The sequence below is a fragment of the Falco peregrinus genome, chromosome 7 (assembly GCF_023634155.1).
Source record: "Falco peregrinus isolate bFalPer1 chromosome 7, bFalPer1.pri, whole genome shotgun sequence".
NCBI lineage: Eukaryota > Metazoa > Chordata > Aves > Falconiformes > Falconidae > Falco > Falco peregrinus.
The window spans coordinates 11,878,128-11,893,583 of NC_073727.1; the positions used below are offsets into that span (position 1 = coordinate 11,878,128).

The following is a 15,456-nucleotide window of genomic DNA, read 5'->3' on the forward strand; positions in this document are numbered from 1 at the left end:
GAGCTGATGGGAAATGTGAAAAATATGAGGGCTTCTGTGAGGAAAATAGCCAGCGCAATAAATATATAAGTAAATACATTAGTAAATGGCTGAGGAAACATATCCCTGGATGTAGTAAGGAAAATAAGTGGAAGAAAGGATAGAATTAGAGAAAAGGACCGGAAGAGAAGGAAAGTAGGAGAGATGGAAAAAAAGAAGAGAATGTTACTGGGTGTTCATTTTTCTTAGAGGGATTTGGGAGAAGGAATTGGGGAATGAGAAGAAAAAAAATAGAAAAATTAAGAGCTGTGAAAGGAAAGAGAAAAAGGAAGACACTGAAGTATGTAAAAAATGTTTAAAATAACATGTTGAGGTCATGGGATGGGAAAACATAGGCTGTGAAGGGAAGTAAAAAGCAAGTAGAGCCAGACTTCACTGTATTTATGTACAACATCCTGCTGTTCAGTGTGAGTAAGCCAGTGAACCCAGGGGGATGCTCTGCAGACCAAAGGGCCTGTCTGAGTGACAGAAGGGATCAGAATCTGGCAGGAGGGTGAGGTAGATGTAGAATTGGATGGCTGAGAAAGTGCAAGAGAAAAAAGAAAAAAATCAATGTTACTGTGAAAAGGCTGATGCCAGAATGTTGGGGAGACAAATTTTGATTTTTCACTTTCTGCAATGCAGGACTGGTGAGAGGCAGGAGAAGAACTGGGCAGGTCTGGTGGTGGCTCAATGGCGTGCATGTGAGCCCCTGTATTTTGGGTGCACGTGTGAATCTCCTTCTTCAGAAGTTTTCCTGAGCTTTTCTGTGGTGGCTAGGACTCACCTGAGTGCAGCCATGCAGTGATATTTCTTGGTGCACACTGATGTAACAGAAGTCCAACAGCTTGTTATGAGCAAGTTAAAGTTCCACCAGCAGCCTTCCTTTACTCTGACTTAAAATATTTTTTGAATCAAAAAAGTCTTCTGAAAATACAAGCAATTGTATCTTTTTTATACTTTCCAAGAAAAGAACTACTTGCATGAAAGCTTCTACATTTTGCTTTAGTACCTCTTCACACAGGTTTGGTTGTCTGTTGGAGCTGGAGGAGGATATTCTGCAACCATAATGAAAGCACTGAAGGGTGATTCAAGGGAGATCTCAAGTCTGTTTACCTGCACAGGTCTTAATCCTGAGGTTGCCGTTCAGCTTTACTCTCTGCGCTAATTGCATTGCTGAGGTTTTCAGGCTGTGAACAAAATCATTTGTAAGAGCCACCGTGAAGCAGGGCAAATCAGCCTGCGTGGTGCTCCATCCTCCTGCAGTTAAATCGTTTCTTTTAATTTGGAGTTATCTCACACACACGTTGATACTGCACCACAGTCTGCAGCACACAACAGAGCACAGACCCAGACAACACATTGCCCATGGTATTGCCTGCCACTACGACAGGGATCAGGTGAGGTGGTGGTGGTGGTAACTTCGTTTTCTTGCTGCACAGGCATTCCCTTGTGCTCTGACACAAACCTGCATGGAGAAGAGAGTCTGATTCTTTCTTGCAGGTCCCTGGATCATAAAGCTGTTGCAGGTCTGCAGTGCAGTGGGAGAGGGAGGATTTGCGAGGGATACTGGGCTTTCAGGCTTTGGCAGAGACCTTTGTTTTATGGGGCTCCTTGTGAAGCAGTATGCAGGGGGTAAATGGGACAATGCTGTGGATGTCTCATTTTCTGGGCCCCAGTGGGCAGGGATGCAGGACTGACAGCAGTTCAGGGCTCACACAGCACCTGCACAGCAGCCTATGGATCAAGCTGGGGGGCTGCAGCATCCCAGAGCTCAGGCTTTGCCTTCAGCGGGGTTGATCCTGGGGTAGAGATTGGAGCCCGAGTGTCTTCATGGACATCTGAACCCCGAATAAACCTTCTTTGCTTTCAGCTGCAGTGAGGACAAAAAATTCAGGGTGACCTAGAAAATATTATGAGTAGATTCCCACATCAGAACAACATCTAGGAGGCACTGGAAAGTGGGTATGTGTGACCACTCGAGTCTACCCATGTCACATAGCTGGGAACATACACAGTGAGCTGGGGAGAGAAGGGGAAATGCAACCCCCTCGGGACTCTCACTACTGGAAAACCTGTGCGAGCAGGGAGCAGAGTTTGAACAGAATGGTTCCTGCTTGTCCAACAAAAATATCAGAAAGGAAAGGTGTCTGATCCTGAATTTGTAACTGCCAAAGTGCTGAAGCAACTGAAAAGCACCTGCAGCTCAGCTTCAACTTGGTGCTGTTGCAAACAAAAAGGAACTGGATGGAGCTGTTGATGAAATAGGATTGAGAATGTAGAGAAGTTATATGAAACCACTGAGATAATTTCCCTGCTCAAAGTGGGATCAAATATACCTGTAGCACTGCCAGATCTATTCCTAAAATCCTCTGCTATCATAGAGTCCCAAGCTTAGCTAAGGATTATTAGCCAGCCTTGGATTTTCCTTCAATATCTAAGTGCCATTCTGCAGGATCTAATGGATTCTTTCCTGAAAACAGGACAAAGGGAATAAATGACTGTTGTCCTTTCTTGGACAGTCTTTCACATACTGGAAAACTAATATCAAATCTACCTCTGGAATTTCTAGAGTGACCAGCTGAATTATCTGAGCTGTTTCTGATAGGCCACATTCTCTAAATGACTCCTTGGTCTTTTAAAAAGCCACCCAGAAGTAGACCCAGTACGCCAGCTGGGTTTTCACTGGTACCTTGTAGACCTGATAATTTCCTGTTGCATATCACACTCCTGTAATAATACATCTCAGTATGAGATTTGCCTTTCAGGAGATTTACCTGCTTTGCTCATATTTGCTTTGAGTCATACTGTAGCTCTCACATCTTTTTTTTTCAATCCTTCCACCTCTTCTGTGATTCCTCATTTTGTATTTGTGCATTTGATCTTTAATTTCTTCATGTAGTGCTTTGGATGTGTTGTTACTAAATTCTGTCTTGATAGTTTTAGACTATTTTTCCAATGTATTGAAATGATTTTGAATTCTGATCCCATCCTCTGAAGTGTTTCCCTCCACTCCCACCTTGGTGTCATCCGCAAATTTTATAAGTGCACTCTCCACTCCATCATCTCTGAGGATGGCAAGAAGATACTGAGCTAGGTAATAAAACATTCTTTTTAAACCTTGCGAAGATAAATAGTGAGTTAAACTCTGATAAAGAACACTTTAGAATGAAAAAGGTGTGAATATATCTTAGCAGTAGGATTTCTAATCCCAGTTTGTGTGAATAGTTCACATGTGCTACATACTTGAGTAAAGATTGGAAAAACACAATCCTAATTTTTGCAAGGAGTTTTCTTCCTCTACCAGCCTAACTGCAAATGAAAGAGGATGCTGGTAAACTGAAGTGTATAGCACGAGATAGTACCACAAAGCAGTTTAGTATTCAGGGAAGGTACAGCACTAAAATACTTGTCAATGTTGCAGTATTTTGACATATAAGTGGGACACATCTGAAGCCTTATCTTTGCCCTGCATTGCCTAGTGCTAAGAATTGGCACAGTGACAGAATTCGTCTTGCTCAGGAGTCAAGATGTTACAAGAGCCATCTCTAACAAAAAAAAAAAAAAAAAGAAAAGAAATGGCAACACCTACAGAAGTCTTACAGCCCTGGGTTGGTTGGCACTTGAGCATCTATACTCTTGACAAGCCTGAGAAGTTTTGTCTGAACTCAGAAATGCACAATTTGTGAACTTGCTCTCTGAGGAAATGTCAAGAAGCATTGGATGAAGAGGATACTTTTCTTAGCCTTTAGGATGTTGCCAGTTCTCCCAAATTGCTGTCAACCTTGCCACTGCTTGTATGATTTTCCCATCTGTGTAATCAATTGACAAAATACATCTTTTTTCTTCCAGAAGGCATTCATCCTGCCTTCACTTGAAGCCGTTTTTTTTCTATGTGGGGTTGTTTTCCTGCCTGCAGATCCAATGGGAACAATGAGCTGAAAACACAGTGAATTCCAATTGTATCTGTTCTTTCTGTTTGGCTTGTTTTAGCAAATGTAATGGTTCTGAATGGCTCTGGATCAACAACCTCTGTACTGATGTTCCCTTTATTTTCCATACAGCAGGTACAGAATCAGTGTTGGCTGCACTGAGGCTTCCTTGCTGGGCTGTATCTCAGCCCAGTAGGACTGAGAGCAGTGTAGTTGCTTGGTTGTGGTCCCCGCAACAACCCCCAACACAGGTACCTATTGCAAGTGCAAACGTTGATCATAACCTGTGCTGTGGGCTCTGATCCCCTATGAGTGGCCTGAGACCAGGTCATTTCACAGACAGCTATTAGTGGCTTCAGGGGACTGAACAGCTTGGCCAGTTCTCTCTGGTGGAGACTGGGAGCTCTGCGTGCTGTTACCACCTGCCTGAGGCTGTCAGCTCCCCCAGCAGATGCATGGAAAGCCTGCTCGTGGCAGGATCAGTCTGAATGCTTCTGGGCTTTTCTCAGGGAAGCAGAGGGAAATCGTGGCAGGGAGATTTACATGGAAGGGGGTAACTGGTTACACACCATAAAGAGGCCTTGGCTCAGCTGATTTATTTATTCACACTTTTCTCAGCTCTAGGTAACGTCACCCACCATGGGGCGTGCAGAATAAAAGCACAGCTCGGGCAGGGTTTCCCACATTGAAAAGGTTCCCCTCTGAAGGCTTTATTCTTCCTGGGAGGAGACACTTCTCCACCTGGTAATTCACAAATGCAGACCTCTGTTGTGTTTGTAGGTGCGAGCCCTTTGGTTGTGTATTTCTCGGGATGTCAGAAGGGCATTGTCTCCTCTCAGACATGTATCAGCCACTGCTCCAAGTTCCCACCAGGACACTGCTTCTTTGCCTGGAGGGGTGGGGTGTGGGAATCCTGTCAAGGCCTCTTCTGACTCTTGGAGGCCCTTTATTTCAAGTCTTTTTTCCTGTGGGGCAGCACAGTACAATTTTTCAAGAACTAAAAAATGACATGTGCAGACTGACCCTGACAAAGCACTCGAGATCTGATTCTGTTCAGGTCCTTCAAACACGAACTCCCTGTCTTTCCTCTCTCTCTCTTCATAAGTGATGATATGAACTCATGGCTGATCAAATTCAGCAGCTAAAGTACCTGTGGGATCCTGAACTAATTTGGTGTCCCATCAAATTCTTTGATACAGCTATGCAACTCAATGTTTTAGTGAGCAGAGGGAAAAAACAGCTCTCCTGGGTGTATTGGGCCTGCTGATGTTTTTTTGGCTTTTAGAAAAGAAAATCTAACTAAAATAATAGTCTTATGAACCACCTCATTTTTTCTGTTTATTACTGTTACTCAAGCACATGGTATGCCTGAAGGTAACCTAGCCAAGAAAGCAGTGTAGAAAGCAAGCAGACACTATGGAAAGCCAGCACAGAGCATCATGATCTAACCCAAGGAAACTCCAGCTGGGGGGTTAATTATTGTTATTTAATCACGTGCCAGAAAACATGTGATTAATTGCAGCAAGAAAATGCACGCCCCTTTGTCGAATTTAAAGGAAGTCTGCCTGCCAGGAAGAAAGACAAAGTCTGTGAAGCTGATAAACTGAAATAAAAGCAGGAAAGATAAATCTAAAAGCTAACAATGAACCTGCAGCAGTCGAGGCTTCCCACTGCAGCCAGCCTCTAGCAGGGTCCCATCAGAAAGCAGGGAAAGCCATGACACCCAAGCACAGGGTGGCTGTTCTGGTTGAAATCCTGTACCAGTGGCTTGACAGAGCCCTGGGTAAGTGCGGGAGCACAAGGAGATATTTCTTAAGTACAAGGTTTCTGTACAGTGTGTAGGTGTGTGCCTGGCTAACAGCGGTGACTATAGCTTCCAGCTGCCACTCGCCTTGTGCTCTGCCAGCAAGGGCTCTAGGGCTCAGCTGCTCCAGGGCACGTAGCATGCAGGATCCTGAAAGGGCAGATGACTCAGATAAATAATGGTTTAGGTGAGGCACTGCCAGGCTGTACTGGCTAAAAGCAGGATTTCTGCTCACGGACTGCTAGGATTTCTCTGGTACTCCACATGGTGTACAACCGCCAAGGTCAATATAGCGTATGCACATTTGTCTCGCCATTGTCACGCTGTACCTCTGCGGGTACATCTGTGTCCCTAGGCAAGTATTTAGTGAGCTCTTCTGTAACAAGAACACACAGAGAATATCTCGTAAATGTTTTATACTGTGCGGTACTGCCAAGGATGTTTGTTCCTGTAAGATTGTCCTGGGACATCCATCTAGAGGGGGTTACTCAGACTACAAAAGAAAAGTAAGGACACAGAAGTGCCTCTTACAAAGATGTGATACCAGAAACAGTGTTTTTCTTGTTCAGCAACACAAGAGTTTTCTATTCACAGCATCACAGCAGGGAACATTTCCTAAAATGTGGGGTTTTTCCCTCCTTAACAAGTGATATGTGAGAGGCTAAAGTGCAAAGGCCGGTCCTTCATGCTGGGCTTCCTGGCACAACCAGTATATGCCTGTATGTGACCAAGCAGAGGTTCTTCTCTCTTTTCTGATTCTGCCCTCTTTTTCCTCTTCCTCTTCCTCTTCCCATGCCTTCCTTACCCTTTCCTCCCTTGCCACCCCTGTCCCTGCACACAAGCCTTTGGAGCTGACAGGGGCCCTGTGAGCACTTCCATGCACTAAGCAGTGCCAGTTTTTAGGACTGTTCTGTGCAAAGTATACGCAGAAGTGCAGTACTCTGTGCAAATACCTCTTTTTCTCCAGTTATGTTACTACTTTTCAGCAAGAGAAGGAACTATATGGGAAATTTGACTTTTTCTCGACTTACATCAGTTTTAGCCTGTTGTAGTGACGTGGCCTTCTACAGATTTACTTCCAATTTAAACCAGTGCATGTGAGATGACAGCCAAACTATCTCTCTGTGGGACTTAGGGAAGGAATGATCTTGCTGGGGAATTCCTGAGGCCAAAAATGTTATTTCAGTAGGGAAGGCTTTGTTTACACCTGTATGTGCTGGAATAATCTAATTTACCAATAAAAGGAAAATCATTATTTGAGTGTATCTCCACAAGGTGCATGTCTCTCTCCGTTCAGAAACAGTTTTGAAAGCTAGAGAAAAGACTGAGAGATACTCTGGTAGGATGAGAAAGGAAAAAGGATCTTAACCTCAGTTAACAAACCCACAGATCTTCAGCTTACTGAACTAGGGCAGAAAGTTCTTTTATTTGCTGTTTGACTTCTTGGAAGAAACCACTTGTTCCTCTACCTGAAACTCTTGAAAGAACAAAGGGGATGGAAGATACGTGGTCTCTGCAGGGCAGTTCCAGTTTCTCTTTCAGTTTATTTTGTTTGTATGATAGGCACCAGGGCCAGGTTCATTGTGGTTCAGTTGTGTTACACAGAGGGTGGATCTGGTTACCTCTGTTGGAAGAGGAACAGTGTAAAACTAATTTCTCCAGGTTTGCTGGTTTTGGCCCTGTTTCCAGAAAGAACATCTTTCATGATTTCCACTGATGATGATAAAGGTTTGAGGCCAAAAGGGTCGTGAAGGCTACAAACAAGGTCAATTTCCAACCCCTGTGGTAAGTGAGCCTATTCACTGTCTGCTCCAAAGTACTGAAAAACTAAATTTGGGAGAAATCAATATATGACTTCTAGAGGGTATGTGAACTGAAATAGCTGTGAGGATCTTTTTTCCCTCTTAGATGAAATATGCTCTTGAAAATGATACAAAAGCGCTGTGCAATTTGTTACAATGATTGTGGGATCCAAACACCAAACTTTGCAAACTGGCAAATGCGCAAATGAACACGATAAAGCAGCATATTTACTGATGACATGATCTGTGTGAAAAGACTACTTTTAATTGCACAGCGCAAAATATTCGTAAAATATCTGGGAGGACCATCTATCGCGTTGATAAGAATCTATCACTGGGGTTTGTTTGTTCAGCCACAGTTGTAATGCACAAAGCAGACACGGTGCTAGGGCAGGTGTGTGGGGAGTGGTGTCCTTCACCTGGTGCAGAGGAGTCTCTGGGGATGTACAGCACTGCTCACTTTGTCAGACCAAACTGTATCCAGCAGGAACTATGGGAGTAGGTTGCTATGGGCAGCATACTGCTTCGGAGGCATGGGCTCCACTCTGTGCATCTGAGTGGGAGCCAACATGGAGAAAGATATTTAAACATAAAAAGATTAATCAAAGACATCTGAGCTGTGTTCAGCCTGTCCACAATGGCACCTCTGGAAGTAACTTGTCATTGTCAGTGATTAGGATGCTTCTCCAGAAAACTGGAGACCTGCTTTCCATGCCTCAGACTGAAAGCACTTTAGCTCCTACCATAAGCGAAGTGGGGAAGAAGTAAGGAGATGCTTTCCACTATCCAGCTGAAGCTAAAATATTGTATAGCAAGCAGTTTTCTCTCTCTGTCGCTCTGAATGATACACAGACTAGGTTGAGCACTCACTAAGTGTCAGATTCTCCCTGCTGTCTGTGTAAGAAGCCAAGGTCTGACATCCTGGGGAGCTGGTGATCTCAATCACTTCAGTCGTTTCAATTCAGACGCTGCAGGGAGAGTCTGAACAGGGTGCAGTAACTTTGGAAGGGAAAGGCCTATGTTGCTTCCTTGTACTCTGCCCTCCCCTCCTACCACACCTCCTTCAGTCCTCTTCACATTTTTTTCTTTCTTTTCCCCTTATTCTCTCACATTCCCCGTGGTGAGCTGATGATGGTGCAATTACCTAGGAAAGACTTTATTTAAAGAGATAAGGAAAACCTGCTTCAGGTAGAACACTGACTGGGGGAAACATTTTTCTTCATCCCCAGGAATCTTATTGTAGGGTAATTTAGCTGCATTTTCTATGCTTCATTGCAGCAAAGCTGTATCATAGATAGATAGCCTCAAATTACTTGGCTGTAGCCTTACTGATCTGGATTATGAGTTTGAATAGACAAAGTATCGGTTGAGATTACAGCACCATTGTGTGATGTGTTCACATTTTTCTTTGTTGCTCAAAAATAGACTTTTGTATTATGCATTAGCACACAGTGTTTACCCCTAGCCTCAAATGACTTACAGTACTACAGCTGCACACCACTGCAGTGTAGTCCTGCTCAAGAGGAAAGGATGGAATTTCCTGCCCTGTCTCAGACCATAGATCATCGGTCTTTACACTTTGGGCAGCCATGAAGAATCCAGCATGACCCCAGAATTCAGATAAATGCAATGAAGGGCGATCAAATTACCTCCACCAAAGGTGAGGTCACTGTTTCAGCAAGTCTCCCTCCACGGCCGACTCTCTTTTTCATCTGTCATCACTCTCCTATGGGAGATGCTTTGGAGCTGTATCACATTTTGATATCCGATCATCAGCCTACAGAATGCCGCAAGAGGTTTGTTTTGTGCTGCTGAAGTTCAGCCCAACATGTTAAGTGACTCAGCTCAGGAAGAATAGTTGGCAATGGGACTGCAGTTTGTACTGGCTTCTGCCATCTTTAGTGGGAGGCCTACCAGAGGCTGAGTTATTCTTTCCCTGTCTTCACCACCCAAAGGAAAAGAATCTGTTTCCTCTCTTTGTAGAACTGAACAGCTCCAAGGAATGTTGAACCTTAAACTTTATTTAATAGAGAGGAAGGGCTTCCAGATTTGGATCATTTGCCTTGGAAGCATGAGGGCTTAAGCTGATACTCAAAACTCTGTGAGAAAATGCAGCATTTACAGTATCTGCATTGCATGAGGTAATGTGTTGATCAATCTCTAATGGAGAAACAGCATTAAAAACCTGCTATCAGAGGAAATAACCATTGCTTTATGCTTTAAAAGAGAAGATGCTACCTTCTCGATATCGAAGTTTAGGATAAGAGAGGTTTAGTTCTAAAAAGCCTGAATGTAATTGGACCTTGCATGGTAAACCCTGTGGTCAGGCAGGGTGACATGCTGTTTTCAAGGTAAAATGTACGTGATACAATATTTGCTATGTGGGGTTTTAACAGCTCAAAAAACATTCTTGGAGGGTAACAAGATTTTCTGGAAGTGAGCCACTTCTCAATGCTATTGCCAGCACGTCTGCCTACTCTGGGTAGCATCAGAAACTGTGCTGAAAAATTAAACAAACATAGTTCTTGGCATCTAAACAGATGGGAAAGGACATGTTGACTCCCAAGTCTTTAGCTGAGGAGGTAGTTTGTTTCTCATTGTTACCACTGTGCAGTGAGGAATTGCAAAACACCCACATAGATTTTCAGACCTGCTAGCTGCACTTAACCTTTAATCCTGCAAGTACTCAGCCATGAGCATATAATTTTAAACGTCTGAGTAGTCTGACTGACTCCAGTGGGAATACACACTGAATGAAGTTAAACATTTGCATAAACGTTTGCAGGATCAGGATCTTTCACTACAAACACAATTCTTGCACTACAAACACAAACTCGGCTTGGCCTGAGTACTCAGCTCAAGTTCTCAAGGCATTAATAGACCTATATCCTCCACAGATATATTTTAAATTTCAGGTTAATGTGTGATTTCTGTGTTATGAAACATCTTACATTAGGCTAATGAGTAACCTTTCTCATGAGAGAGGAAGAATGACACACTTTCTGACATAACTGCATAGGTTTAAAAGAACGTAATCTGAACTGGATCAGCAACACATTAGCTTCTGTGTGTCAAAGAGGTTCAGACATCATGATGGGATTTTTGGCCTTTCATAGCTTTTAAAACTTACTTTCTGTGTTTTAGACCTGATGTGAAAATCCTCCTTCCTCTCTTTGCAAGGACAAGATTGCTTGCATGAGTAAGGGATTGACTCACTTATTCCTCAAGGTGAGAACTGTTTTCCATTTGCACTGTCGGAGGATTCGCTCACCTCTGACTACGTCATTTAAGTCCAGAAAATGATGAGCAACTTTTGTGGTCTTTAGATACAAGAAGATCATATGAACACTAACACTCTGAATTAGACTCTGGTTGTGGTTGTATCTGGTTTTATACCTGCTCTCAAATAAATTCAGTGAAATTCCCTCTGGTTTACACCCTAGGTAATTAGATCAGAATTTGGCCCATTGAATCTAGGTGTCTGCATGACAGATCAAAGGCACAGTTTTGATGATTCCTTCTGCAAATTTCCTATTTGTACTCTCGCATGCTTAACTTCTCTCTTTTGTTTTAAGGGCTGTGGTTGATAAAGAAGCAGTTATATTCTGTGAATCATTCCAGCAATGCTGCTCTTAAAATATGCTAATATTTTCTTTTGAAATGCACTGGAAAAATCATTAAAAAATATCTTAAATTTTTCTTGAATTCTTTGCTTTGATTGAAGTGCCTTTTTTTTTTTCAGTTTTGCTTTGCTGACTAAACACGTTAGGACTTTTGAGGCAGAGAGGTATGTGCATGTGAATGAATTGTAATGGAACAGGCAGCTTTTCCTAGAGTTAAAGCCATGTAACATTTTCCATTCTAAACCTCTGTGTTTTCTGTGGTCTGTGAAATATAAATGATTCAGGATGAAATCTGCCAGATTGGGACTTTGTCCAAGTGCGAGTATTTTAGAAAGATTTGAACAAAACTGGTTCAGCCAGTTCAGAATATCAGCAGAATGGAAAAAAAGAAAAAAAAAAAAGCACATTTCTCAAGCTAAATAGGTTCTTACAGCCTATTTTTTTGAGCATTTCTGTAAATTTATCAGCAGAAGGCTGAAAAATGAACTCTGACGTGGAAGTAGCCTTCCTTGAAATAGACATGTATTTACTTGTTCGAGAAGAAATTGTTTTGATTTGACTGAGTTATAAACCTTTGAAAACTGTGATTGAGCATGTGCAGTGGGTTATTTCAGTAAGCTTATGAAGTGTGCAGCTACAGAAAGATTTTCTGTACATGCATGGCTGGCTAATTTTGCTGGAAAGGGAAAAATCTATGTAAGCACATTGCTAAAATCAGTGAACATACCTGGGGCTGCATGGAGACCTTTGAAGACTGTCCCAAGATCTTTTAGATTGTGAAAAGGGCAAGAAAAGATTCTGTAGGCTTTGCAAGGTGTTTAAAGAGTAAGTGGACTGAAGATTTTGTAAGGTGAGATGGGATTATGGCTCCAGAATTGGGCACTTCACATATATAAATATATGATATTTTCTGCGGGGAAGGATGTCATGCACAGCACCCTCTCCCTCAGCAGATCTGCCCGCTGAGGGAATCCCCCAGCAGCAAGGGAGCTGTTTCTTCACCTCATGTCCAGCTGATCGTAGAGCTTAAGCGGCAGGAGTTTGTCAGAATGTTCACAATCTTGGGCTACTGACAGTGCTCTGAACTATATAGAAAATCTTACTCATTAAAATCTAGCCTTTGGGGTGGTGTGTGTGTTTCTTTTTACATGCAAGCACAATCAGTGCTTTTGCAGGAACTGTTCTCACTTGCATCAAACACACTCGGGATAAATCAAAAACTCTCATCCAGAACATCTGCGTGTCTCCTGGCAGCCCGTACTCTCCAGAGTACCTCACTTCAATGGATGCCAGTTATTTGATTCCAAAACTTGTATTTTGCACAAATTGGGTGTCTCTCTCCAACTCCTTCCAAAACCAAGAGTCGCTGAGTGTATTGAAAGTCATTTGCTCTGAAGAGAGATCTCTCTTTATTTTACACTCCCTGAATGAACAGTTACTTGGGATTTCTTCCTTTGTCTTTTCACCCATCCTGTTGCTCCATCAGGGCTCTGGCAGGTGGGCAGATACGCAGTCATCCACTGAAATCTTTGCATGCCAGTCAACTTCTGCCCAGACAGTGCCAGCATTGACATAAATCATCTTCTTGACAAGAGTGTCAGCAGAGTGACTGTGCTGGTGAGCAGGTGAGTTTTTGATGCCATTTCTTTTGGCTGCTGGATCTTTGCCTGCTCATGCAACAGAATTGCTGCCAGAGCCCTGCCACATCCTGGCATGGCTTGGTGAGGACTATTCCACAGAGGCTGCATAGCCACTGGCGTGGCTGGACTGGCAGAAGTCTGACGTCAGTATAGATAGGATGACAGAGATGCGGGGTACAGGCGGAATGGGTGGCAGTAAGTGTATTGATAAAACATGGTGAAAGGACAGAGAAAACCTTTAAAAACCAGGAATGTTCTGTTTTGTGTGGGTACCATGGCTCTGAAATAGAGGTGCTTTTTAATTGTTAGGGAATGTGTCTCTTCCTTTCTTAGTTTTGTGTTCTCATTTCTTCATGTTTCACAGTGGGATAAGAGAGCAGCAAATGCCGAACAACAGAAAACTCAGTGGTGTGGAAAAACAGCAGCATGAGCTGCACACACACAAGTCAGTGAACCACAGTGAGAGCCAGCAGCAGTGTAGTGTCTGTCCTGAGGTGTTTAAGGGTGGAAATGGGTGAGCAGAAAGAAAGGTAATTTTACCAGGCGATGACCCCACACCAACAGACCAGCCTCTAAGAGTGAGGCCCCGTGTGGGTTAGCCTCCCGGGATGATCCAGGCAGTCCCCCAGAGCTCCCTTTAGGCCAGCATAGGGGAGACCACGCTTCCAGCTCGGGCACTGCTGTAATGCGGTGACCCCAGAAGCGCAGGGGGAGCAGGTGTGTGGCCTTGGTGGGACGGTGGGCTTGTCAGGACCTTGGTGTCTCCCATAAGGCCATGGAAAGATCTCTCAAATAACGTAAGGCAGAGACTTACCAAATGAGATGCAGGCACCTGTCACACAGAGGACACTGGACATCACCCAGCGTGACTTTGCTTTCTCACCTTTGAGGTTTAATGAAGACCCGTGTCACCACCAGCCTCAAGTGACTTCCAGGACACCACCTTCATACAGCACGCTCGTCGTTCCCCGCCGTTCGGTGGGAACAGCGGGGAGAGCGGCAGAGACACGGCATGAGGTGGCCAGCCTGGGCCTTCCGTGGACCTGGGAGTCTCCAATCGTCCAGCGCGGGTGGGAGCGACATCCCAGAGCGGAGCGACCAGCACGGCAGCGCTGCGCTCCGCCGCCCCGAGCCGCCCCGGCCGCGGGTGCCGCCGCCGGCAAACCCGGCCGGCCGGGTCGCCCCCCTCAGGCCCCAGCCCCGCCGGCCGAGCCACGGGGCGCGGGCACGGGCACTCCGCCGCGCTCGGCCTGGGGAGGGCGGGGGTCAGGCCCCCGCGGCGGCTCCGAAGCCGCGTTCCGGCACCCGCCGGCCGCTCTCCCCGCCCGGCCACCCGAGGAAGGCGCAGCCGGGGCGGTCCCGCCGCCGCAGGGAGGGGGGGACGGTTCCCCCCGCCGCCCGGCTGTTGGCAGCGTGCGCCCCTCAGACCCGCGGCCGCCGGCGGGGAGGGGCCGGGCCAGGCCCGGCCGGCTGGGGGCGGGGGGGACGAGCGGGGCCGTTCCGGTGCTGCCGCCGCGGGGTACGCGCGGCCCCGGCCCCTGAGCGAGGAGGCGGCGGCGCGGCGGCCCGGCGTGCTGCAACCATGGCGACGCCGGTAGCCCCGCCCCGTCCCGCCCCGCCCCCCGCGGGGCCGTGCGGCGCGGGATTGGTCGGGGGGCGGGCGTTCGCCCTCTGCCCCCTGACCCTGCGCGGCGGCGGCGGCGGCAGGAGCGGAGGCGGCGGCTGCTGCTGGCCGTTTCCTGGTGGCGGCGCGGGAGGGAGGATGCGGCGCAGGTCTCGGCTGCTGCTCTGCTTCGCCTTCCTCTGGGTGCTGGGCATCGCCTACTACATGTACTCGGGCGGCAGCGCCGCGCTGGCCGGCGGCGGCGGGAGGAAGGTGAGAGCCCATCCCGGAGCCCCGGCGGGGGGAGCGGGGCGGCCGGGGCCGGGCTGGAGGCGGCGCGGCTCGGGGCGGGGGGATCCGCTCAGCCCCCGCGGGGCGGGGGGGGCCGCTCGCTTTCAGGCGGGGCGCAAGTTCCCCTGGGCTTTCCGCCCCCGCCGCTCCCCAGCCCGTTTCCCGGAGGCAGATGGCTTCTTTGTGGACTTCAGACCGGTTTCAACCCCGTCACGTCGCTCCCCGTCCAACTGCGGCTGGCCACGTCCCGGGCCGGGGGAAGTCGGTGTGGGAGGGGAGAGCGGGGCGGGCGGCCGGGGGGGCCGGGGCCGCGCTACGGGCCGGGGGGGCCCCGCCTCGGCCCCTCTCCGCTCCGGGCAGGTAACGTCGGCCCCTTCCTTCCCCGCCGGCACCGGGGTCCCCTGGGCTCCGGTTCCCCCTGGAGAGAACCGAGGATCCCAGCCGCAAATGCCTTTTCTCCCCATGTACAGCGATTTCTTCTTTCCTTAGCGCTGCACCGAAAAGCTGCCGTTTTCCGATCGGTTTTGCAGTATTTCAGGGAATAGCCGGATTTGTCACATTTCGTGCCTGTGGTGTGGAAGGTCTGGCTCTTCTTTTTTTTTTTTTTTTTTTTAAATGGCTCGGTTACTAATGTTCAAGAAGTTGTCTGTTGACAGTGCTGGAGTGATTTTTTTTTTTTTTTTCATTATTCCCTCTGTCAACTTGTTAAGGAAATTTTCCCATGTGTTGTGGTAATTCCTTGA

General features: G+C 46.6%; 1 protein-coding gene across 1 annotated transcript in view; it reads left to right on the forward strand.

Annotated features, from left to right (window-relative positions):
* Positions 1-14,496: 14,496 nt before the first annotated feature.
* Positions 14,497-15,456, forward strand: part of GALNT2 (polypeptide N-acetylgalactosaminyltransferase 2) — a 98,780-nt gene continuing 97,820 nt past the window's right edge. The window contains exon 1 of the mRNA XM_055810479.1: positions 14,497-14,695. Coding sequence (XP_055666454.1) covers positions 14,582-14,695 — 114 coding nt within the window. The 5' untranslated portion in view covers positions 14,497-14,581. The remainder of the gene's footprint in view (positions 14,696-15,456) is intronic.